At 36.5% G+C, this 26,220-nt stretch overlaps 1 protein-coding gene across 1 annotated transcript in view; it reads right to left on the bottom strand.

The window, feature by feature from the left end:
• TRHDE (thyrotropin releasing hormone degrading enzyme) overlaps window positions 1-26,220 on the bottom strand; it is a 210,068-nt gene that overhangs the window by 100,712 nt on the left and 83,136 nt on the right. The window contains exons 5-6 of the mRNA XM_054631593.2: window positions 22,994-23,107; window positions 11,623-11,760 (exon numbers count right to left, since the gene is read on the bottom strand). Coding sequence (XP_054487568.1) covers window positions 11,623-11,760; window positions 22,994-23,107 — 252 coding nt within the window. The remainder of the gene's footprint in view (window positions 1-11,622; window positions 11,761-22,993; window positions 23,108-26,220) is intronic.

The following is a 26,220-nucleotide window of genomic DNA, read 5'->3' on the forward strand; positions in this document are numbered from 1 at the left end:
AAAGCACTCACCTCTTGTAATTCACTCCAAAAGCAGGCTTGAGTGACTAGCTCATATGTACACATCTGTGCCGCAGATGTCTAAAGTGCAGTGAGATTCATTCAACTGCACTGTCCAAAAAGACCATACAGAGATTGATTCCCTGTTCTGGGGGAACTCCTGAATTGTGGAGGTACAAAACCAGTGTGATCCTTTCATACATACAGTAAAATAACAAATATAATCTCTCACTTTATTCTACACACCATACTTTTACTTAAGAAGACTAGCAAGGGTAGGTATTCAACAGAAAGCCATGGAGAGAGGGCAGAGTGCCTGCTAGCTGAAGGTAGATGTTCTATACTGAACAGAAAGCAAAGAAGAGCACTTGAAATAAAGAACTGGTGAAGCAGTTGCAGGGAAGGGAACAATAAAAAAATCAGCAAACCAACACATAGGGTTATGTAGAAGGCAAGAGGCAGGGACAAGAGGCCAAATGTGAAGAGATACAAATAAGCTAGAAACTCCTTCAGCATTATTCTTTGAAGAACCAAAAATTATGTCATTATTCTAAAAAGTTCTCATGTGAGAAAAATGTCAGCAACACAAACCAGAAACCATGAACTACAGCTGATTTACTTTGTAAGGGCAAAATAATTGATTGTTCTGAAAATGCATTAGAAAAGGAAAAGAGATCATAGTAGGATGACCTGGAAAACACACAGCTCTTCCATCCTTCTTTCCACAAAATTTTTCATTTTTTTCCTTCAATATCAACTTCTATTTCTTTTTAGTTGTGCTTTTGTATGCTTCATTGTTTTTGTTTTAACCGTAGGATTGAGATTCATCTAACTGAGTGCAAATACCTGCATTGTAGCTAAGTGATGCTTACTCAGTTGTACACAGCTGAGGCAGCTGCCTAGACCTCCTTTAAAGGCAAAGGAGAGAGAAGCAAGAACTTCAGTTCATCCTGATTCATCCAAAGACATACATCTAAAATAGGACATATGAATTTCACCCTGAAGATGCCTGTTAATCTTCACTGATGATACAGGGAGATGGGGGGCTACTCAGTTGCAAGTGTCTATATGGTGACCATCTCAAGTGAGATGACATCAATCTCTCTGAAGATATTTTACCCTGTAAATCACAAAACATTAAAAATCATGAAAAAGTTAACAGTGGGTAAACACCTCCTGGAGTTTGCGAGGGCCAATACAGCATCGTGCAGGCTTCCCTATCAATTATCTCATGTAACACCAAGTATCAATCATAGTAATTACATGCACCTCAATTTATCTCTTCTGAATGTCCACCTCACCACTCTTCTTGAGGAATTAAAACTGTTTGATTTAGTTCATAAAAATACTTTTGTGACACAAAAACTAAAATCAGGAATGATCCTGTTAGAAAAACATCCCCATGGTATCCAAGGTGCAAGCAGGGAGTGAGATGCTGAGGAGGAGAATACTGAACTACCAGAAAAAATTACATAACTGAGGTTCTAAACCAGAAATTTAATACATCAATTTTCCATAAAATCTCTACCCATCCATTTTGCTTCCTCTTCTCATTAAATAAACAAAACTAAAAACTAAATACAGGTGATTTATTAACTTTCTTCTATTGTGCAGTAGTCAATTCAAAATCAGTCTAGATTAATATGTAATAACACCACCTGTTTTTCAAATTCAGTGGGACACAAACAAAAGACCTAGTTATTTTTCTGTGTGCTGATAAACCTGCAATTCAGGATTAAGGTTACCTTCTCTCTAGCTAAGAGAAATAGCTATAAATAACTATAACTAATACTCTATAACTATAGAGAATTACTCTATCCTCTGCCTCAATTACACTAAATTTTATTCATACTGTTAGAGCTATTGTTATCAATAGTAAGTTCTTATAATCAGCTTCCTTTTCACTGATTAAAACAAGACTCAGACCACACACAGGCACACACAAAGGCATCATTCTTTCATAAAGACCTTCTGATTTAAGATGAGAATCAATTACAAAATTTCACGGCTAGTACTATATACCTGATGTATACTAGTATTGGTGGTTTTTAATTAATCAGCCACAGTACACACACTTTAAATAGTTCTCTCCTTAAATGATTTACCCTGAGCTATAGGTGGCGTGCCTTGTCAAAAACTTTTTTAAAATCCATTTTCTTCTCACTCTCCCCTCAAGAACTCCAGCTGGATAGTAAGAACAAATTCCCCTTTGCAGCAGTGATGACTAGTCAAGATCAACATATTAATCCATGTGCTCACTTATCTTACCCTTTATACCCTATGGAGTCCCCATTTCACTGGAGAAGGAAGACAAACTCACCAGCCTATAGCTCCCAAGCAATGCTCTGGCATGGCAACTATTTGTTAGGATGGTCTACATCCCACTGCCAGTTCTGCAGCTCCCTATCTGAGTGGCATCCACTTGTTACCAAGTTATCCTCACAAGGTGCAAGTGGATGCCACTCAGATCTGCAGACTTTCTAACAACTAACAGTTCTTTTAGCTAGTGTTTCCCACACACCTACCTCAAATTGGTGGTTTCTGCAACCTGTTACAAAGAATAAACTGAGCATGGGAATTAACCTGCTCTTCAGCAGGAACATCCAGCACAAAAAATTCATTGCACTCCCCTGGTAGATCCTTAAAAATCTCAGTCCCCATTTTACACTTTGACCATGATATGGTCTCACTAAATAAGCCAGAGCTTATAAACAGCTTATAAACCTGTTGCATACAGTCAGTCAGGCCTACACTAGCTCACCAGAATCACCTCATAACACAGAAAAACTTCCAAATTTTGGCTAATGTGTTTACAGATTGAAACATATCTTCTCTTCATGAAACACACAAAGAAGAACTTTCTTTTAGAACTGTGAATGTAATAGAAGCAGCATACAGGTTGTGGTTTTTTCTTTTAAATGTTGAACATATTTTTACAGTTCTCTGTCAAATAGAAGCCTAAGGATATCCACAATCAAATCAGCTTTTAAGTGAGGGAGTATCATTTCATTTCAGCTTAAATTTCTTAAATTCATACATTATCCTTTAGTTCTCAAAATCTGGGGCAATTCTGTGAGTCTAAGTTCATTTAAAATATTAGAAGAGCGCGTTACCAAGCACTTATACAAAGAATGCATATTTGCACTTTAATTTTGCAATATGAACACTAGCCAACAAGTAATATCCAAGTCACGTTTTTCAAAACAATCATTCTTTGTTGGTACTAAGCAACCACAGCTGGATACCCCATGAAATTTAGCTTATTGAGAAAAAACACAGCATGAATTAACGCAAAAGAATAATATACATCAAACACATAGCAAAAATGTGACATTTAAAAAAAGACTTACTTTTTTTTTTTTTTTAAACCCAAAAGTAAATATGCTGCATCTTGGAGATATCTAACATAAAAGAAGTATGTTTTGACTAAGTCACACCTGTGGAATTTGCTCAAAGAAGAGCAGAGAGGTAGACAGAGGTATACGTATGAAAATGAATTATTTAAAAATTTGGTTAACTGATGTAAGTAGTGTGACGTGTTACACTACATGCAGTGCACTGAATTTACTGAATTCTCCTGTATGAACTGAACACTGGGTCCACTTTCAAACACAAGTATTGCATTTCAGCTGCATTTCCTTAAGCAAACACATTCACTGTATGCTCTCCTTTTTATTTTTTTCCTTTTTTTTTTTAATTTTCCCACAAAGGAAAGAAGTGCAGTCATTCCTCAGCTCCCACTCAGAAGGTTATGCTGAAATGTATTTTACTTTCCTACCTTTATCACCTGAACAGTCTTTTATCTTATGTGGCCTTACTCTGACAATTATGGAACAAGAGTGTCCTATTCACGGCATCAGTTACAACATGATCCTGTTGCAGGCTCCAGAGAGATCTCTGTTAAAGCACTTCTATCAAGCTGTAACAGCAGAGATAATTGCAAAGGCTTCTCTGGAATTCTTCAGCTGTCTCTATCAAAACTATCTCATCTCTGAGAACTGCATAAGTACCCACTGAGAAATTCTTTTCAGGGAATTAATTAGATTGTATCATGAGTCACCAACACTAAATTCCTCTTTCATTTTCAGAAACTGAGCACTGTAATACAACAGCATAGCTATCTTCTGTATTCTCCAATGGCACCTCCAAATATTACAAGAAAAAATGAAGCTTAATGCAAGTGAATTTGATACATGCAAATGCTTCCTTATTTCATTAGGGTAACAGAACATACTTGTTTAAATGAGTAAACATGTGCTTATGATTTCCTCCCTGTGACAGAAATGTAAAATGTTTAACTTAATTCCTAGAGGCTTTGTCTCTGGATAACCCACATAAAAGCCAAGGGAAGAAATACAGAAGGAGATAGGTATATGCAGATCATGCAACACACTGGTACCAAATGTCACAGTATGAGACTATCCTGAGGGTCTTCACCCAGGCAATCATTCAGTGATGCACTGAAGTACCTTAAGCACACAAGCAACCCAAATAAAATCCAAATAAATTCCTACACACATAAAGTTGAACAGCTATGTACCTGGCTGATTGTGGCTCTCACTGGTTTCCCTGCACTTGGCAATACTTGTTAAACATTAAGGGACTATAAGGGACCAAACAAAACCATCCCTACTTGATTTTAATGATACAGACTAGAAAAAAAATCAGTCAATTAATCTTCTTTACTTTTTAAAGCAACAGAATTTCCAATTGATATTTACTTATCAGGCAGTGCACACTCACAAATTAACATGCTGTTTATATTCAGCAATAAAAACAGGACATGTTTTAATAAAAAAAAATAAACTTACATGGTTTTTAAAACTTTATTAATAGCATGGGTAAACCACTATTTTTCAAATCAGCAAGTATACCTGCAAAATACCTGTAATGTTTTTTTTAAATCCTCAAAGATGCATAAAAGCACCTTACAGAATGAATTTTACAGAATGAAAGGCCATTTATCTGATGCCAAAACATCACTGAAAAAGCAACATTATATTCAAGGAGAGTTTTTCACTTGGAAATAATAATCATTTTCTATTCTGACAAACACAGCTCTTCTAAGGCTGGATAACACCAAAATGGTCAGACAGTAAGATGGCTTTGGCAAAATACTTGTCTTAGTCATAAATTCGATCACAAATTTAAGGAACATGACACAAAGAAGAAAATTCAGGGGTGTATGACCATAACTAATCATATCCTTCAGCTGGATATTGTCATATCATTTTCCTTGAATAATAAAATATTATCCATTGCCCAGAGAAAATGCTATCGTGACTCAACTTACAACAGGAGTTTTACTTGGCCTCAGCACCAAAATCCCTCTTACATGTTCTGACACCAGTGACAAGGACAAAGGAACATTACACTTTTTTATTAACTGCCTTTATATAAAAATCTTCAAGAAAAATTACTATTCTTTTTTAGTTCACTAAATACCACATAAGAATCTCAATCCATTTGCCTAAGACTGATTTGCAACTATCTATAACTAAACCTGCCATTCTAATTTCTCTTTTTTAATACCTCCTTTAAGCTCCATAAGTTATCCAGTCAAGATCAACATATCTTTATCATATCTTTAAACATATCTGAAACATATCTTTAAAAAGAACAGCAACAACAACAAAAGTGTTCCAGAGGTTTTTCTAAAGAGTCCCCTTTTGAATAGAAATCTTACAGGATAATATTTTGATCAAAATATTGACCATATTCTTATGTCAAGTTTTTTGTTCCTTTTGTTCTATTTCACTAACTCAAATTTATTTTCTATTTCTAATTCTTACCTTTTCTTCCAAGTTACTTTAACACTTGTACCTTGCTCTTCTGTTTATTGATCTAAACCAGGATGTGTATCAGCAACATCAGCCCTTGTCTGTACACGGGCATTTTTTTTTGACTCCTTCAGGGCAAAAAAAAAGAAAATACGTGTAACTTTCTGCTTTGCCCTTTGCTGAAAATGATCATTAGAAAGCAGAAACAGAAAGGCAGAAAAGGCAAGTGCATGTCAAGTGCAAGTGCAACTACCTCCATGTATACCTGTCTTTATGAACACTATTTTAAGTCATGAAAATATCTGAGACACAGATGCACTATTTTGTTCCTTTTAATGGCTTTTGGCGAAGGAAGGATGGTAGGACATGGTGTCTACACCTACTGTCGCCATTTCTGCTTTGATCATCTTCTCCAGCCCTTAGGAGCTGCCATTTTGCCACAGCCTTTCCATGGGAAACAGAAAGAAGGCTTGGACCACAACAGGTTGTGTCCTCCCGACAACTCTGCCTTCATGGAGTGGTCTACTCTAATAAGCTCTTCTTTAAAATAAAATGCTTTTATTAACATTTGTGCTCCATCTTTATTATTTCCAGTCAAACCCATATGCAATTGTCCCTGGCATGTGGAATACATAACACTCCTGAAGCACTGTCCATGTGTAGCTGCTTATACCACACACTGCAGTTTCCATGTTTCTTCTTCAGAAAATAATAACTAGAATACACGAACCAGTGTAAAGGGTTAAAGACCATTTGCTCCTGCTTGAGTCAGGATGGTAGGAAGATGAGTTAAAGTAAGTATTTTAAGTATCTTGAAGCACCTGTCTAGCTTTAAGCATTGGCAGCCACCAGCTAAACTGGGACAGCCTCCATACTTCAGGACAAGCACTCTTGGAGCTGCTCTGAACTTGAACCTGTTGGTATCACTGATTGCATTTCAATGACTTTCATACAGGAAGCAGTAACAACCTACAGCCTTTTTATCTGAACAGAAAGACATTATTTTCATTACAAGATACCTCCTCTGTTACAATGCATTAGGAACAAATGGCTCCTGAAAGCACCTTCTGCAATCTGAGCACTGACCTGTTGCACTCACAAGTCATGGAAGAAAAATCAGCATCACACAAATGTGCACCCTCTGGACTTAATGGCACCCACAGACAACAGTACAGCTAAAATGGGGAAAACAAAAAGCTCTTCCTTTACCATGTCAAGTGAAGGGGTTCCAAAGCCATCTCTATTGTATTGTAAGACTTTCAACTAGTCTGATACCACCTTATGCTATCAATTCAACTAAAGAAAAATTAAAAATAAAACCTATTGTACAATTTTTAGGGATTTATCTAGCATTTCTTTAATTGTTAATGACCTACTCCTACTCTTTTGTCACTTCAGAGATGCACATCATCACAATTTCATTGCACTCATGAACTGGCTTTCTTATAAACTACTATTCCTGAACAGAATATGGGGTAGTGGTTTGGGGTTTTTGTTTTGGTTTGGTTTTATTTTGTTATTTCAGTGTGATTGTGCTTCCCAGTGCCTGAGGAACAGAAGTAAAAAAATGAAGTTTTTAGAGAGCCTTTCCAGTGACTGCATTAGCCCTCCTGTTCTTCCACATTCTTGCAGAACATGCTACATTGTAAATTTTCAAAGAGAATTACACCCAAAAGGGTGAGCAAGCCACTGTTTTCAATTTCTTAAATTCTCCTTTGCCAGAATGCAGGGAAGCTGTGCATTTTTCTTTGTGTAAAGTTTTAGTTGAACAGATCTCCTAATGCAGAATGTTGCTTTTGAGGGGAAGCAGGAAGCATGGTTTCCCTTTATTACTATTCGAAATAAATCTTCCTTCCATCACCTGACACTGAAAGAAGAAAAAGGAAATTTTAAAGATGTGGAATAGAGTTAAAAAGGAAAAGAAAGTTATACATACAAGGGTTTAGGAAATAATTAATTGTTCGCATTATAAAGTCAGGGTCAGTAACTGGTCTCACTGCTGAGGTTAATTTAGCTTACATGGAAGGAAACAATGAATATTCTTCCCTATTCCAGTCATCCTCTTCCTTGTTTTGATTATTGTTTGTCACTTACCAAGGCATATTCTTTTGGGGGTACTTTTATAGCTACACTCCATCATAATGGTCTTGCCTGCACTGATTGCTGCCAGAATCTCCAACCAGCACACTTCAAAGCATGCAGCAGGCTGACTGAACTGACTTCAGATATCTGGCTCCCTAGATGTCCTTTCATCCCTTCTCTTGTCTGGCTGTGGCTGCTCATCTAGGGCTATGACTCCTTTAGTTCTGTCTGAGATGGCTCTCCCTCAGGTTGCTCTGGGTCTGGCTGTTGCCTTTGAGATGCAGCTGCCTTGTTTCTCCATTTTATTAGAGCTGGTTTTTCCATGCTGATTGTTGCTCCTCGTGTATTCTTGCTGCACTCTCTCTTCCTCTGATGCTGCAGCTCTCCAGGGCTATGATTCCTGCTGTCAGTTATTTCTGGTGTGGAAAGGCTGTCACGCTTTTTGCTTTGATTTAACAATTCTCAGTTCTACTCTTGTGTTCAACAGGCTATATTTTCTACTGCACTTGGGATATAACCACTTTTCCCGTCATCGTGGGAGGACACTATCTCACTTCCAGCTGCACTGGGAAGATATATGCACTCTCTGATGCAACTTGAGTGCCTTGAATCATCTACCAGTACTGTTTATTAATGAACTATCACGACTTCTCATTTTTTCTCTACTTATTTGTGGCCCTAGTGGAGGATGACAGGCTTCTATCTGAAGAATGACTAGCATGATGCTTTTCAAAGAGGCAAGCTTTACCCTCAACCATTTAAGTGGAAAAACATTGTGTGTTGCCAAGCTGTAGTGTCTGCTTCACTCTGCTTGTGGGATTACCTGAATGCCATGTGGTTTATGTCCTGGATTTCTTCATACATGCAATCACCAAGGATGAGAAAGTAGAAATGAAAAATATATTCAACTGTGAGGCAACTAAATAGCACGTTTTCAATGGTCATTTCTGAAGTGTGTAGAAAAAGGCATGACTTTAGAATGACAGCTGAGTGTCTAGCAGAGATGGGTACTTTAACGGTGTCTGATTTATACCATATTGATGACAGTAAAGACAATGAAATTACAAGAACATTCTATGACTGTCATTTCACTGAACAAAACTTACATCAGAGAAAGTTTCATCATTTCAATATCATGGAGAAAATTGTGAAGAGATAATAGAGATCACATGGGCAATGCAAGCACTCAGGGAGCACAAGATGGACATTTAAATAAAAAGTTAAAAGACAATGAAAAAAAATCTAAAATGCAGGGAATGGATGCTGCACATAGTAGTAAACTCTTTAAAAATATTTTATTTAAGACCGTAGAAAAGTCCTCACTGATGGTCCTGACCCAAAGTTTAGTAGAGTTAAGAGAAAAAAATTCCCGACAGCCTAATGATTTACAGCGATTTAAAAAGTCACTCAACCAAAGACAACCAAAAAGTCATCCCAGAAACACCAGTAATAATTTTCCTCCAGCAGGGCTCATTGTGTGTCAAGGGCTTTGTGGCACCTGAAAATATTTGAGCCCACACCTGATCAGGTGAAAGCTTCAATGTAATTTTACAGTTTGGATTTTACCAACATACTATTCACCACAGCATTTACACTAGTAGACACTAGAGAGCTAGAGGAATAGGCTCTATTCTGGGTATCTAATAAATAAACTTATTTCCAAAGCTGATTTTCAGTGTAAGCAATGAATGCATGCATACAAGATTTTCTAGGAAAGAAACTATGTAAGTTATGTTAAATTTGCTCTAATTTATCCTCAGAAGGAACAGTGTAAGGTGTTTCAAGGAAGGTACTGAAAAGAACAGCTACAAAGTAAGTCAGGAAAGTTTCTTCCCATTAAACAATAGGCTTGTATGCTGTTAATTAACTTTTATGCTTCCTATTATATAATTAAGCTTGTATCTTAAACCAAAAGGATAAACAGCTACAGAGAATAGCAGACAGACAAATTACCAGACAGGAAAAAGAAAAACCTCGTAGGTGAAAAAGTGGTTATTTTAATCTCCTCACCTATGAAAGTGTGTAAGTAAATTCTGCTACTGCCATTTCCTAAGGTAGTTTGCTAGATCTGGTAACTGGGCTCAAAATTTACAGGATCGTGCCCTGATATGAACACATCCAATGTCACCTAAGGGGAACTGGCCACTAGAGCAGCTAAGTGGAGAGATGCTGCTGTATCCACTGGGCATGGCCACTGTTACTGAAAAAGGAACATTTACACAGATAGATACAAGACAAATTTTGTACTATAATCTCCACAAAAAACAGACTGATCCTATTAGCCTGCATAAAATAGCTATCAGTATACAGATATGTCCTATTGTCCTATTTGTCATTTCAATGTAAATGAAAATTACTCGATGATTGCAGTATTCATAAAATTGTCATGTACTACAGTTAACTGTAAGATAGTGCTATTACTGTATAAATTAGCAAAAATAATTAGATTGAAATATGAAGATACTCATGTAAGATAAGCCTCCGAACCTACCAAGGTCTAGCTATCACCAGAAAGCATATGATTGAAAGATTTAAACAATGGGAATATTCAGTATGCTAAAAGCTGCTGGCTATTATAGCTTAATTGACCTAGAGCAATATTTTCCAACATACTTAAGGGATTTTTGAAAATGTTACTTGGGCTCTTGAGCAACTGCAGCATTTTAAAATCTTGTCATAAGTATTTTGTGGTTTTATATTCCATCATAGGTACTTATTACATGGTCACATATACCCACACATACACACACACTGATTTGCCCATCCTTACAGGCATATTATCCTTTCATGGAAGAAGACCAAGGTGAAGTTATTGCAGTCTAGGAATAGCTTATGACTACAAGAGAGGATAACACCTCTTTTTCATCCCAGAATGAGCAGGTTCAGTCACCAAGTCAGTTCTATGCTGCTTTGCTACAGTCTGATGTTAGACAGAAAATAATGCAGAAGAAAAGATAGTTAGACACAAAGGCCACAGTCATTGGCCTTGTGACCAAATCATCATCAGAGAGCTCCAGTACAGGAAGGCTGCAGGCAGCAGCCACTGTGTCACACAGCAAACACATATGGCCATGATACACAATTTTATATGTCATAGCCTGTAGCAGAGAATAAGCAATATGGTATGGTGGGAAACACCAGCTTTCAGGCCATGTGCTAACAGCAAGCCCAGTCATGTTATGGAGGAGGGAAAACCCTCTCACTCCTGCACCGAAGCTGCTGAATCCAGAAACTGGCCAGAAGACTTTCAAATCATTGAAATGCAATTTAAAATTGATTGAATTTAATACCTATTCTTTCACCAGACAGGAAGGCAGTTTCTCCACTCCCAGTGTTCAGCAATGACTTCAGAGTTTTCACTAGCTGACAGTAAAACTCTTATGCATAGAAAAAACTTTACATTTAAATTCAGCCCTTGGTAAGTTTTCTAGAGAGTTTCAATAGGACAAAAACTACATATCCTTTTGCTTTTTAAAGCATCTAACACAATTCAGACCCTGTCAAAAAAATAAATAGTAATAAAAAACCCTAAATCTTGTTAGTGAATTTTGACAGCCTCCCAAGTTTATTTATAACATTTACTAACACTTGATATGTTGAATGTAATTGGTTATAATCACTTTAGAATATTCCAAATGCATTCCACACATATTAGTTTCCCATACATAGTTTAACAATGGTATTTCTTGTACAGATGGAACATGATCTTCTTATAGCTCCTGACTTATCTGCATCATATAGATAAGCTTAGTTAGTCTCACCTTTTTATAGGCAATCCAGTCAAACACCCTGTCGATGTCTGAGGCTTGCTGCACTTCCTGGGATACTGGATGTGAACTGGCCAACCCATCCAGCAACATCACTTCATGTAGGACATCTGTCAGAAATCTCTGCTTTTCCTGAAATACAGCATATGCAGTAGTATCACAGGCAAATACATACTTACAGAAATACAGAAATGATGCACAGTTACCAGAGGCAGTTGGCTACCATTACAGTTGACTAAAATCAGACTTGCTTTGAATGTAAACCACCATGACCTCCTACAATCTTTGAACAGGTATTTGGAAGAGACTCAGGATCCTTTCCTGCAATGAAACTTGACTGAAATTAAAGAGCATTAAATGAATCAAAATGCATCCATATGTCCAGACTGGAATTCTGATTATAACTATTCATGCAGACTTACAAGGAGTGGGGAGAGAGGCAAACTAGCAAAATCTTCAATCACAAAAATAGCTGTCCTTGAGCTCATTGCGTATGCAGGTACAAAAATTTTTAACAAAGATGGGTAAATACAATTACTACTTTTTATTTAGTGAAGTTTAAGTTATTTGTCTCTTAGTGACAAGTTCACTTAGCAGATTAGTGTGGGACAGGACAATTAAGAGAGCTCACAGCAGTGTCACAGCAGATGCTTGCACTCTTTCATGACTCTAGTATAGAAATCCTTCCTCCTCAAGAGCTTGAGCCATCTACAGACTTTGTAACTTCCATGTGAAGAAAACCATTATCATGTCTCTTCACAAGTGGGAAAAGAGCTGCATGTAGTTTAAATGACATAGTCAGTCACAGCTACATCAGAGGCAGGTACAAACCCAAACAACATCCAACACAAGCATTTGTTTGATTACCTTCTATAAATATGGATAGCAGAGGTATTTCAAAACAGCTGCCTATTTACTCTGGCAGCAACACTAATGAAATGTTCATGTATACTCTATGCATTGTGCTGCAGTCATTTGTACAGTACAAGTAGATGGGGCTTTTTCAGATGAGAAATGACATGCCCTCCTCATATTGCATTCATGTAGATGTCTTTTATCCAAAACACTTTGTCATGAAAGAAGAACTTAATTTACTTGCTTTTTCAAGTCACAAATAAATGCAAAGAGTGAATTAAAAATTACATAAGGATTAAATAAGCTTTTTCACCTGAAATGGCATATCTCAAACTTTATTTAAATTATAACGATTCCTGAATCAATGTCAACCTACTGCCATGATATAACGAAACTCTGGGGAATGCTGCGTTTTTTTCAAAAACCACCTTGATGTCATTAGGTAAAATACACACACAATTGCATAATAAATTCTATGTTTAATTTCTTGGGTAGCAAGGTTTCGGTATCAATGTGTTACTTTAAATTATTTTTATAAGACAGCTGAAAAGCTCTCCCAATGCTGATCTATCTAGAAATAAACCTTTATGTTAAAATTCATTAGAGCACAAGAAATGTACTTTGAGCTGATTGCATATCCAGGCAATTAAAAACACAGGCTGCAGGAAAGCCAATTACCTACACACTCTTAGTGTTCTCATGTGGCTGCATGAGGTAAGGTTTGTAAAACAAAAAGTAATGTCTTTTTCATATCATTGTTAATTTTCTTAGGCATAAGCAGTTAGTAACTGTCCTTTTTAAATGGGAAAAAAAGTGTAGAGAAACAATTATAATGACAGTCCTACTCAGGACGAAACTGCTGAGGTGTAAAAATTGTATATATTTTTGTTACACTTCACTCACATTCTTTATCAGTTACAAAGCCCCAGTTTCATCAAATGTATGATATGTGACACATAGAGGTGTGAACACACCTGTCTCCAAATTCAGGTTTGGATCCCAAAAGACAAACAATTGTGTGAGTAGATTGTTCCTGTTTGGAATTAACTCATTAAAAGGACCTTGGATAATCACAAATTAATACCTTAAATACAGAACCAGAATCAAGAAAATCAGCACATGCCAAACAAAGCGAAGATGCAAGAAGAAAACTAAGCATATGAAAAGAAGAGGATACATTTTGGTTTTCTCTTTGTTTCTTTGGTTATGTCCTGAAGGACTGAAAAGGAGAACTTCAGATTCGTGATCATTCATTGAAGTTACGTAGCTGAAAAAACTTCCTTGAAATTTATGGCGGACTGTCACACTGCGACACAAATGGAATAGTTAGTATGCCTCCAAAAATGCAAACCTACAGTTTAGTCAGAATTAAGAAGGCTTTTGACCTATAAAGCTAAATTTCTTGAACTAAAACGATTTCCACAACATTCCCAGCCTTTCCCTTTAGAATAAAGCCCCTGAGAGCAGATTGGAGAAGCAGACTCAAATATAACTCCCAGGAGGCACAGACAGACTGCTGGTTGACAAGGGGCCTACACCTTGAAGAGGCAACAAGAAGCAAACGTGCAGGAAGAAACTAAAACTGCCTTAATTATGTTGACAAAACACTACCTCAGCTCTTGAAGTCCTAATATCACATTAAGGGGAACAGGTCAATATGTGGGACCAAACTGCTTATACGGATGAAAGAAGGGCTTCTATTCCCTAGTTATTTTACCCTGTGCATACAGTGGAATTGATCTGTTTTAACTGACACCATAGAGAAGTAAAGAAACACTCATGACAGAAATGGTAAAGGAAATCAATCTTGGAATGTGTTTAATGAGACCAGCAAGCCAGCAACATGATAGGTGTCAGGTTTGCAGCTACACATTGAAACAATGACAAAATGCTGTTAAAGATGACCCTTCCCTGAGGGAGTTCAACGGCAAGAAAAAAGGCAAAGACTGTGATCCAGCTGTGAGGAAAAGAGAGCTTCAGGTGAGTCCCGCAGCCTTGCTTGGGAAGTGTCAGTAGCCACACGCAAGGGCAACACTAACACAGGGCCAGGGCTCTGAGCAGGAAGGATATCACAGCAGCACAAGGTGAGTCTGAAATAAGGACAGAGCTGCTTCCACAGAAATTTGTGCCTCACTTTAAAAACAAAGAGGAAGCTTCTCCACTCCCTGTCTTCCTACTGTGCACTTGGAATCCTAACTCTCCATCTCTTCTCCTCAGAGCTTTCCTTGAACTGTGTATAGTCAAAGTTTGAGACACCAGACCTTTGTTGAAAATAAAACATATGACAATCATATCTGGTGGTTCTCTTTCTTATTCTTTAGAATGCTTCCAGGTGCAGGGACTGAAGTGCTATTATCAGATGAACATGTCTTTAAAATATCTACATTTTCTGATTATTCCCAAACATCTGTGGTCACTAAACTCAAGTATTTGTCTCTTCATAGGAATGATTTCTTTCAGTCTTCACCAGTAAGACCTTCTCTGCTTTGCAAAAGATTTTCCTGAAAGACTTGTCCTTTTTCTGTGCTATCTCCTCCCTAGCCAACACTCAAATTCACCTTGTTCTTGGGATAAAGAGAGATAGTGGCCACTCTTCATGTATAAATGTCCTGTACCTTCAAGAAGCATTTACCTTCAAGAAAAATGTATTGTGTATAACAGGGTAATAATGATGTAATGGAGAGAGGTTGCTGCTGGTGATTTTACAATATCATATTGAGGTATAATGTAAGAGCAAAAGCATGACAATAATGTAATACTTAAAGACATAACAATAATTTCTAAAAATTATTATGAAATACCAAGGAAAAGAACTAAAATGAAAGAAAAAAAAAGGAATTAAAGAAGCACCATAATGAAAGCCCAAACTGATAATTAATATGCAAAAGAGATCAAAGGCCTCAATATTAAAGGCATTGCCTTTGTTCTGGGACAGCCATTTGAACACTTTATGGACTGCGAAATCTACATGAATGAAGCTTAACATTGCTGTGCAAATCTGAAAATGACCTTCCTGACAAATTTTCTGAAAACATCATCTCCATAAGAGCTTTAGTAGCCACCAAGAATACAAAGAAGAAAAGTGATTTCTTACGAACAAGCATTTGCAAGACACAAATATTTGGGTTTACAGGGAAAGTGCACCCTAGGGAAAAAGAAATAGGGGCAAATTTTTAAAGCAACCAAAGAACACCAGCATATACACTACCAGCAGTTGAGTTCTAACAAAATGTATTACAGGATGAAGCTTAAAAAAACAGAGGAATATAATCTATGAGGAAATCTAAGGTTTGGTAAAGTACATTAGGGCCAGATAAGATCCACTGAGAGCCAAAATCAAGTTCTTTCTGTCTACATGCTTACAAATCCTAAGTTGTCATAGCACAGGAAGTCTCCTGAGTACTTGCAAACGACAGCAATGTTTCCTTCTTGCTTTCCAATAGTAATCTTTTGTAAATACCTTGAGCAATTTAAAAACTGCTTTTTTTTTTAGTTTGCATCTCTGATGTGTGCCTCAATTATGTGTATAATTTGCTGAAGGAGGCCTGCAACACATTCTACATTGATCAGCTGTAAACATGTCACAGTTCCATATCTACCTTCATAACCCTCTTTTCTGCATTTCCTGTCAAAGATCTTGCAAAATTTACTGAGACATTTTCACACTGACTGACAAAGAGGCCGATTTCTTTCTCCAAGATCATGTTTTGCCACCATATATGTAGTAGCCTTCACTGAAATAGAGTCATTAAGCAAACAGATGAACAGAGAGTTTTCCTCTGCATTTGTCTTCAGAGCATTTTAAAATATTAGGCAACAAAGTATGAAGCTTATTCTCTAATTCAAACACCACAGAGGAAATCTGTAAAGGAAAATCACCTCAATTCAAGAAACAGTAAATAATACTTAAATGAAAAGTGGCTTTATGATGTAGTTGGCATACTGAGTCAACTTCCAGCAACTACTGTCAGAGGCTACCATTCATAAAAATACTTTTCAGTTATTGCACACCTAGACTGTGCTTCAATCTGAAAGTGATGAGATTCAACAAGTTATGTCCTGAAGGAAGCAAAGATGTTTTGCAGACACACCAAAAATTACTTACCAGTTTGTGCTCCAAGCAACTGCACACTGCCACAACTTTAAAATAAAGTGGTAGCACATTCAGGATTGCTGAAAATTTGAGAATCCGTCTTTCAGTTAAGAATGCCCTCAAAAATACAACTAAACTTTTCTATTGAATTTCCCATATCAACCATACTTTCTGATGAAATGCATATTCTTGTTTCAGCAGGAAAACACTGTAATGAGTCCTTGCTTTGAGGCAAAAGTTGCTGCAAAGTTTCTCATCTTTACTGAAGATGAAGTGTCTACTGATTCAAAATTATGTGAAATTCAGACAGCTGAGTGGAATTTTTTTCTGAAACTAAAGCTTCATCTAAACCCTGAACTCAGAAGGTTTGAACTCACATTACTCCAAAGCTCCCATCATAATGTCATTTAAACTGCTGTCTCAAGATGAACAGAAAATGACACGAAGCTAGGAGAGAGACTGACATTCTCCAAACCCCTACTTAATCTCTTGAATAAATGTTTCATCTAAATGTTGATCTTCACTTATGTCTGATCTCTAACTGTTAAGAGTTAACTACTTAAAGAATTCCCTATATTAATCTACTTTGCCAGAGCATTAAAAAAATGCAAACCTGTCTTTAGGAAGAAAACATGGAAATAGAAATTCTTTTCTTAGTTATAAGCAAAATTTAGTATAAGGATTTCTTACCTGGTATGCTTAAAAAGGGCTAGCAATTAGGAATCAGAAGATCATATACCTTACCTTTACAATCTTTTTTTTCCTGCCAAAGTCAATTATATATGAGATTCTAGTTAATTTTACACTGAAAACTTCCCCCACAGTCAAGTAAAAACAAAAAATCATACAAGGATTGACTTCACTGAGCAGTTACTGGAGGAAAAACACTCCATGTGGTATTAATTAAAGGCTTACTTTACACCAGCATGGGGAGCCTTTAACCAAAAAAAGAAAAGATGAAAGTAGTTTTAAAAACGAGAGGCTGAATCCCTCTCCCTTAATGCTGAGCCAGCATGATATTTATGTTGGGTTAGAAGGATCAAGCAGGCTATAGCTCAGGTCTGAAATGCCAAAATAATAATGAAATAAATCAAAAAGGTCCATATCTTAAGTCTACTTCAACACTTGTAATGATTTTCTGGGTTTTCTATGAGTCAAACAATGGCTTAGAAATTTTTACTGATGGAGGCAAACGCATTAGGAGGCATGTGAGACAAAGCACTTTAAAGATATGCATGTGCCTAGTGGCTGAATTCACTCATTATTCCAACCAAGTCAGTGAGAAAGACGGGCAACTAAGATCATTTATCTATTTCTTACTTATTATGATATAGACACGTTGATACACAACCTCATAATTACTTTCAGCTGTCTGTAGTAACAACAGGATTGTCCAGACTGTGGAACCTAATAGTGTAAAGGAAGCACGGCTCACTTAAGGAAGGAGGAAAGATACCCTTCTATACAGGTAAAAAGTTTTCAATTTAATAAGAAAAATTAATTTACAATTTCATTCTTAAGAAAAATTCTGGCAGATATGACCATACTTAATTATAAAAGTAGTAAGCAAATAAGAAAGCAGGAAATCCTATCCCAAGGCATTAATGGATCAAGAAGACATAGGATGCAAAGCTATTGCTGGTGTGCTACACCTTGACTCAGCCAGTGAAGTTGTCAGCAAAGCAAACTTTTATATAATATGAAAAGGGAGAAGGCAGCTGGGCTCTGTGAAATGCTTTCTCAGCACCAAGCCAGGTACTGACTGCTAAAGTATTTGATGCTCATTTGATGGATGTATGGTCAAATTACATGCCAGTAATTCCTGCTGTCATAGTCCTCAAAATCTACCCCAGTACCAGAGACATTCAAGGACAAACATGATGGTTCCTTCTACCAGAAAATATGGAGGGAAAAGATCAGCCAATAAATTTCTGGATCTGCAAGCCTCAGCTGAATTCCTTCCTTTACAAAGCCACATGCAAAGGACTTCAGGATATGAGAGAAACAAGCCAAGAGGAAGATGGAATATACAGCTGCAAACAGGCCTCTGAAAGCAGGAAGGTGAGCATGGTAGATGAGAAAAGACAGAACTCTGAAGTGGAAATTACCATCACGGAGTTTTCCGCTGTAATTTTCTCTGATTCTAAAACCAGCAAAGGCCCCTTGCACAGAAGTGAGATTACCTTGTATTGGTCATAAGATCTTACAGCTCAAGAACTCAAATCCAGCTGCGGTTGCTTTTTGATGACATGGAGAGACAACGATTTGGGAAGCCTCTAATACAGAAATCTCGCCTTTTTCTAAATCATGAAATAGCAACAGCCAGGGAATTCACATGCAGATGACTATTCTGAGCACACATGATCAAGCAAAATTCCCCGATCTCAGAGGAACACTTTGCAAAGACAGCTTTCTTTTTAAAATCATCCTGACAACATAGAAACAACCGTTTAAACTTCCCAGACCTTTAAGAATGAGATCTAGCAGTAAGAATTTAAAGCATTTCAGAATTAGAATTTAAAAGAAACTCTTAATTTGGGAGACAGGCAAGGCAAGAGGCTGAAATGGGAAGAACGGTGAATTCTTTCCCATGGCAAATGTCTAATCACTGTATAGCAGAGAGAGCTTTCCTGCAAAATTAAACATAGATTCATCTTCACAAGGTAAAAAGTAACATGCAAGGCCTTCCTTTTTTAGCTTAAGGAAGGAAATGAGAAATTCTAGCTTTAATCTGAAGCGACTTAGCTTTGGAAAAGGATATTAAGACACTGGGATAATCATTAAGAATCTCAGCACAGAAAGCTCATCTTCCTGTTTTAAAACCAGCAAAATTTCATTCCCTTCCTTGGGAAAGTTCTAATGTATTTTACATAATTGTAATGGATAACGGACACTTCCATCAGAATGCCTCTTCATTCTCTTATTCACCCAAAATTTTAATCAGAGAATAATCTGAGTTAAAAGGGACCCACAAGGATCACTGAGTCCAAGTCCTGGCTCTGGAGAGGACCATCACTAAGAGTCACACCATGTGTCCAAGAGCATTGTCCAAACACTGTTTCAACTCAGATGGGCTTGGTACTATGATAACTTCCCTGGGGAGCCTGTTCCAGTGCCCAGCCAGCCTCTGGATGAAAAACCTTTTCCTAGTAGCTAACCTCAACCTCCCCTGATAACTTCAGGCCATTCCCTCAGGTCACTGGGCATCACAGATCAGTGTCTGCCCCTCCTCTTCCCCTCATGAGGAAGTGGTAGATTGCCATGAGGTCCCCTCAGTCTGCTCTCCTCTGGGCTGAACAGACCAAGTGACCTCAGCTAGAGGATCCAGGACATAAGGATAGCAAGGGTTTGATAAAGACTGGAGTTCCTTTCTCATTAAGATTATGCAAGCATGATGAAGTATGGCAGTAGATGCTTTCTGGACAACACAAGAAATTCCTGACGTGTTGGAATGCTCAATAAAGTGTTGCAGCTCCATGGGAGTTGGCACTGTTATCCATTCATCTTTCCTATTGTAAAATAGTCTATGAGACAATTAAAGAAAACTGATAAAATGAAAAATGGCAGGGGGAAGAAATATTTAAGAAAGCTAAAGAACCTGGAGAAGAAGGAAAAGCCAAGACATGGGTTTCAGACAAAAATCATAGATCCCTTTTTTGTGCAGAACTTGGTGCTTTTGGTTTAAGTAGTATTGGTATGAACATGCCTAAAAGACAGCTCTTCTCAAGAGTCTCAGGTTCAGCCATACCAAGGCTGTGAATGCCTGATAAGATGGACACTGAAAAATGCTCAGCTCTGCTAAAAGAGAAACATTTTCAGACAAGTCATATCAAAACTTTAGTGCTTTATAAGCCTTAATGGTGAAAGCTTACATTCCTGTAGCCTATAAATATCAACAACTTAGAGAGGAAGCTGTGGATAGATACCATTTTTTCAGGTGAATCCATTGCCCAAGCTGCATTTCCAGACAAAAGTCCTTTTTCTGGAATGGACTACCAGTCTTCTGCTTCTACATTTATCCAAAAAAGAATGTGACAAAAAGTCTTTAGTAAGCTAAAAATAAGCTGATTTTGACATTTTAATCCATGGGCATCTTGAGCAAACCTTCAAGGTTAACATTTCAAAACTATGAGGGAAAGAAGTTAGCTATCAAACTTTCCCAATTCTTTAGAAATAAAGAGGATTTTAGTTTATCACTATTTTCCTGACACAAAGAGCTGTGGTAACATGCAGCATACATTTTTTTTATTTATAATTCATAGGTATGAATTACTACTGACAAAACACCAAACAGAATACTGGAATATTGCACTATTTGGCTGTCATGACAGAAAATAAGGTTTCTAGTTCTTGTTTTTGCAACTTGTACTTCATCCTTCTCTTCTAAAAAACAGTAAGTTGCTTGGAACAGTTTCTCTTTTTATACATGATTGCTTTAATTTTTTCAAGTTTACAAATGTCAGCCAATATGTTTAAACAGCAAATGCACTTTATAGGAATAACAAAATTTTCAGCAAGCCAAATTTCAGTAACTGTAACTTTTGCTTCCTCTTCCTACAATCTATGTAATCAACATGCTGAAACACAACAGTATTGATTCCTACTCTAGTAGTCTGCAAAAGAATGAAGTATGATTAAGCCATTTTGAGTTTCATCTCGTTTTGTCATCATTTAAATATGTCAATATGATCATTTTTATATCAAAGGCCAAAGATATTCAAAGCCTTATGAACTCTCTTTCTTTTTAATTTAAGGAAAAACTTGACAGATTAATACTTTTTCAGGCACAGCAATATTACGTAGTTAATTCTAATTTATGCAGCACATTTCTGATTTCCCAATTTAACTGCCATCCCCTGTTCAATCCACTCTTCTTGCTTGTATTCTGCTAAAATGCCAAGATTTCACATGATGGGCATGTTATTTGCATAACAGTGAACATTATATTCATTCCACAGAAATTTCAAGCAAATATACTATATTCCAAATGACTTCTTAAGCATAGATATTCTGAATTTGTTAGACCAATTATGTGAAGAACAAATGACTGATGATTTGAAGATAAAATTCAGTGTATAAATGTTGTCATCTATGACACTTCACTATGCTAAAAACACAAAGGCCTGCCAGATTTCATTGCATTCATAATTAGAATCATTACATTGTAATTCAGGTTGTGTTCTTTATAAAGATGAACAGAATGAGTTTTAATACAGCCAAACCCAGGGAAACCCAACAAGCCTACCTATGCAAGAAAGTTGTCAGTTCAAATAAAGGTTTGTTTTCCTTTTCATAATGCAATTATAAATCATAATTGACACCTGAAAGAAAAAATTAAAATACTACAAAGAATTCAAATTTCACAAGAAGCATAACTAACTCAAGAGTAACCTGTATACAACTATTTTTTTTAAAATTAGCTTTAACTCATAATTATAGCATCTTCATTTTATGGTGCCATAAGTTAATGGGATAAGTATACTCAAGAAAGCACATAGAAATGGAAAAAATATTCAGATGTTAGTTTTTAAGAGCTTAAGCAAAACATTCAAGCCCCAACAAATCTCTGTCAGACAATCATGATCTATAATAAATATTTTGTCACATAATCAAACATATATAAGCACAAAAAGTTAGCAAACATTAGCACGCCTCCAAAGGACAATAAAAATCTGTATTGGAACCTTCAACATGGTCTCATATATTATTTCCTTGTACTGAGGTCTCATCTCTCTTATTTTTCTTAAATATAATATAGCTAGACTACAGCAATTCATATAAATTCTGTCTAGGTACAATATGATATAACAGGACTCCAAAATAATGTCCCAACATGGAATTCCCAGTTCCCTCAGAGAGCTCCTGTATTTGCACACGGGTTGAAAAAGTATGTCCCACTGTGTACAGCTAGAAAACATACCAAAACATAAATTCTCAATTTATGCAACCTATGTTAATTTAGCATTTACTCTAGATATGCAAACAATACCAGGAAGATTAAAAGAGTATATTTAGGGAGAGGAGAACAGAATACTGTAAGAAAAAATATGCTCATTGTCATAGAATGTTTTAGCCAAACATTTCTTTCCAATTTATCTTGTGGATAAAATTCAATGTTCTCAATGTTTTAAAAAATAGCCCATGTTAAATCATAACTGCTTTAATCAAAAATATTTCTAAGCAGAGAGACAGTAGCTATTTTAATGCTGGGTTATGATAGACACGACATTATTTCTTTTGCAATAAATTGCAGATTACACTTTTGCAATGCTGTAAAATTACTTCACACCTAGAGATTTTGCTTCATTCGACATCTGATACTTGCACGCATCATTTAGTACTTTTCAGCAGTCCCTGTCTAACAGCAGAGCAACTTTTCTGTGGAGTCTCCACATTAACAAAATAGAACTGACTTACCATGTTCCACCCTGGGTAGAGGTAGTCTGTCCCAACAAACTCAAAATAGTGAGCAAAACCTTCTTTCAACCACACATCCTCCCACCAAACTGGAGTCACAAGGTCACCAAACCACTGGAAAAACAAAAAGTTCACATGAACAACTTAAACAACCTTTAGGAAACCATGTTTGCATATATTTCACCTAGACAAACACATTCTCCACTTGTATTAATAAAACAGTAGTATTTACCACAGACTAAAATTCACTAACTGTATTTTTCCTGCGCTAATTTTAATTCAACATTACAGGATGAACAAGTTAATGAAGTAAAACATTAGAAAAGAACAAGCAGGGCAAAAGAAGCACTGAGGACAGTATTCACAGTGTCAAGTTTAGTTCTCTGAGGTAGATGCTCACCTAGGTTTCACAGACTAACATACACACTGGAGAGAAAAAGGCTTCTAACTCAAGTAATCTGATCCATTACATGGAAATTTCATGGTGTAAATAACAAAAAACACATATATGAGAATGGGAACACATTTTCCACCCCAGACCTAAATTTTAGCAGTTCTTTCTCCCTGCTCTCTGCCCACTAACATCTACCATACTACTTATGCTCCTCTCCTTGGCAGGTTTCTTAAAGAAAGCACCTTTACACAACAATGCCAGCTCTCTGCGGGTAGGACTCAGAAGCCTAAAAGCAGGAAGTTGATGGCATTTAGAGAAGATACTAGGGTATGTGAGATACCCACAAAGGCCCAGGAAATTTCGTACACGACTTAAAGGACATGTGCAGCCTTCACAAACAGCAACCAGAAGCAGAGGTATCTGAAATGGCACAGCCTACCTGTGTATATTCAAAGGAACCCTACTTGAGCTGCCTGCCTTTCCCATTTCTTCCAGATGATTCTTCAACATCCCCACTGACTTCAATCTCATTTATCACGGACAGAAATCTCAAGGATAACTAAACTCCATAAACTCCACAAGTAAATAAAGATCATCAGCTGAAAAGAGGATAAGAGCCTGAGCTGAGGGCAAGGCAAGAACACAACCATTATGTACTCTGCTCACAGAGTATACCTCAACAGACACAAATCTCATAGTACAGGACATGTAGGTGTCAGAGGGATTTTACACAGAGCTAGGATGATCACTGGAAAAAAGATGTGGACTGGAATTCATAGGAAACGAGATGTCATATATTCCATCTGCTGATGGATGATCCTGTTTAAATGATTATTTAAATGCTTGTAATATGTAACCTGAATAATGTTACACCAGTGGTAAGAACAAAAACATTGACAGTATTATGAAAACCTATTTCATACTCTCTGTAGCATTTCTTCTGCCAAAAAAATAACAAAACTTTGTTTAAGTAACATCTTCCAGTTTTCTCTTAATATTTATAAAAATTAGTTACAATCAACAGAGGTAAGTTTGAGCTTTCATGTGTAAGCAAGCTCTAAAAATACAGAGAGCAGCAAGTATTCTAGAGGGAAAAACTCAGGTCAGAGCAGAGGAGCTGATGCTGAACTGTAATGAGAGTGAGGAAAGAGTGAAAGCAGAGATGGCCCGTAAGCAGTTTGATTTCATGACAGCTGGCCTGTTTGAAGGGTTTGTCTGGGACCAGAATGAAAGATGTCATTTCTGTGCATGTCTTTGTGGAGTGAGAATGACATGCACAGAAGGATCTGTAGTGATGTGAACACTGGAGCTTCAAAGAACAGACTAGCAAGCAAAGACCAGACTAGCTGGAAGATTACCAGACAGCCACATAAGGTTCAGCAAACAGAATTCAAATGAAAACAATGAAGAAAAACATGGCAATGAATGTCTCTGAAGACCACCTTAAGAATTTAGAGAGAAAAGATGAGGTTGCTAGAAGTCATATTCATACACTATGTGCAGCTAAACTTAATGCACACTCAGTATGCATAATGTAGTTGAAGGCTATCATTAAATTAACTCTCTACAAAGCCACTAAACATAGATCCTGACCTTAAGAACATTTAACTGAAAAGACAAAGAAATGCTAGAAATATATTCATATACCTTATGCAGAATTTAAAACAATAAAATGAATATAGCTTTCATACACCAAGAAGTATGGAAGCTAAATTCATACCAGAGCAGGTTGCTTAAATGATTTCTAACGACTAAACATAACAGCATAGAGTTTATTTCCTGAATTACAGGAGTACTACTGAACAAATATGAAACCAGTGGTACAACTGTCATTTTGAACTATGACTAGACAGAGAGATTTTTTAAAATAACGGTTTTAAAGTCCATAATACCTCATCCTGTAATTTGAATTAATAACATTAATTTATGGTGCTACGAAAGAGAATTTCGTCTACTCCTTTGTGAGTTTTCTGGGTTCATTTGTTAAGGATACAATTAAAATTACTCATTTAATTATCCACCTAAAGGAAGAATTGTTTTAAAGGCATTAAACCAGTATGTGATATCAATATGACAATGTAGGAAATTCGCTTAACTACTTTTGAACAGTATCAGAGAGAGTTATGGATGTCAGAGACAGAGCAGTACCCAGAGGCTGTAAGCAAGAAAGCCAAATTTTCCAGCAGAAAGGTGCTATTATCTTCCTAGGCGTTACATGTCTCAAAGGAAAACTGTAATTAAAGCATTTAATTTCTTTAAGTAATTATTTATTTATTTGTGTATTTGACTATAGGCTCTATCTCCCTGGAGTGAAGACCATCACTTCATTTTGAAATGTATTGATCACATAAATTTCTCTTCTCCCTCAGGTATTATGTTCAACCTGATATGCAGAAAGTATAGTAACTTACAGATACACTGAAAGGACACTCTTTTCTACACTTTTTTTAAGAGATTATTTTAAAAAATGTTGATTTAGAAATTTTTAATTTTCTTTCTGCTTTCATGCTTCTGTAACTCAATCTGTCACACCAAGTTTTGTGCTCAGGTGGGAAAACTATCACAAAAAATCATGATGCATAAATTCAAATGACTCTTTCTTCAAAGGCTATAGGTAGAACTGATCTATGATATGCAAATAAAACTGATTACTACCTTAAAAGAATTATTTTAATAAATTATGGTAATTATTTCAAGCTATCAAACTAAGCTGGTAGAAATACATGTGTTTTGACCAACTCATCTTTTGGAGCTCGGAGGACAAGATTTTATGCCAAAACACTTATGACCAATTTTCTTTTTAATTAAACAAATAAATATTCTGAAAGAACAC

This window comes from Agelaius phoeniceus, chromosome 5 (genome assembly GCF_051311805.1).
Source record: "Agelaius phoeniceus isolate bAgePho1 chromosome 5, bAgePho1.hap1, whole genome shotgun sequence".
Taxonomy (NCBI): Eukaryota; Metazoa; Chordata; class Aves; order Passeriformes; family Icteridae; genus Agelaius; species Agelaius phoeniceus.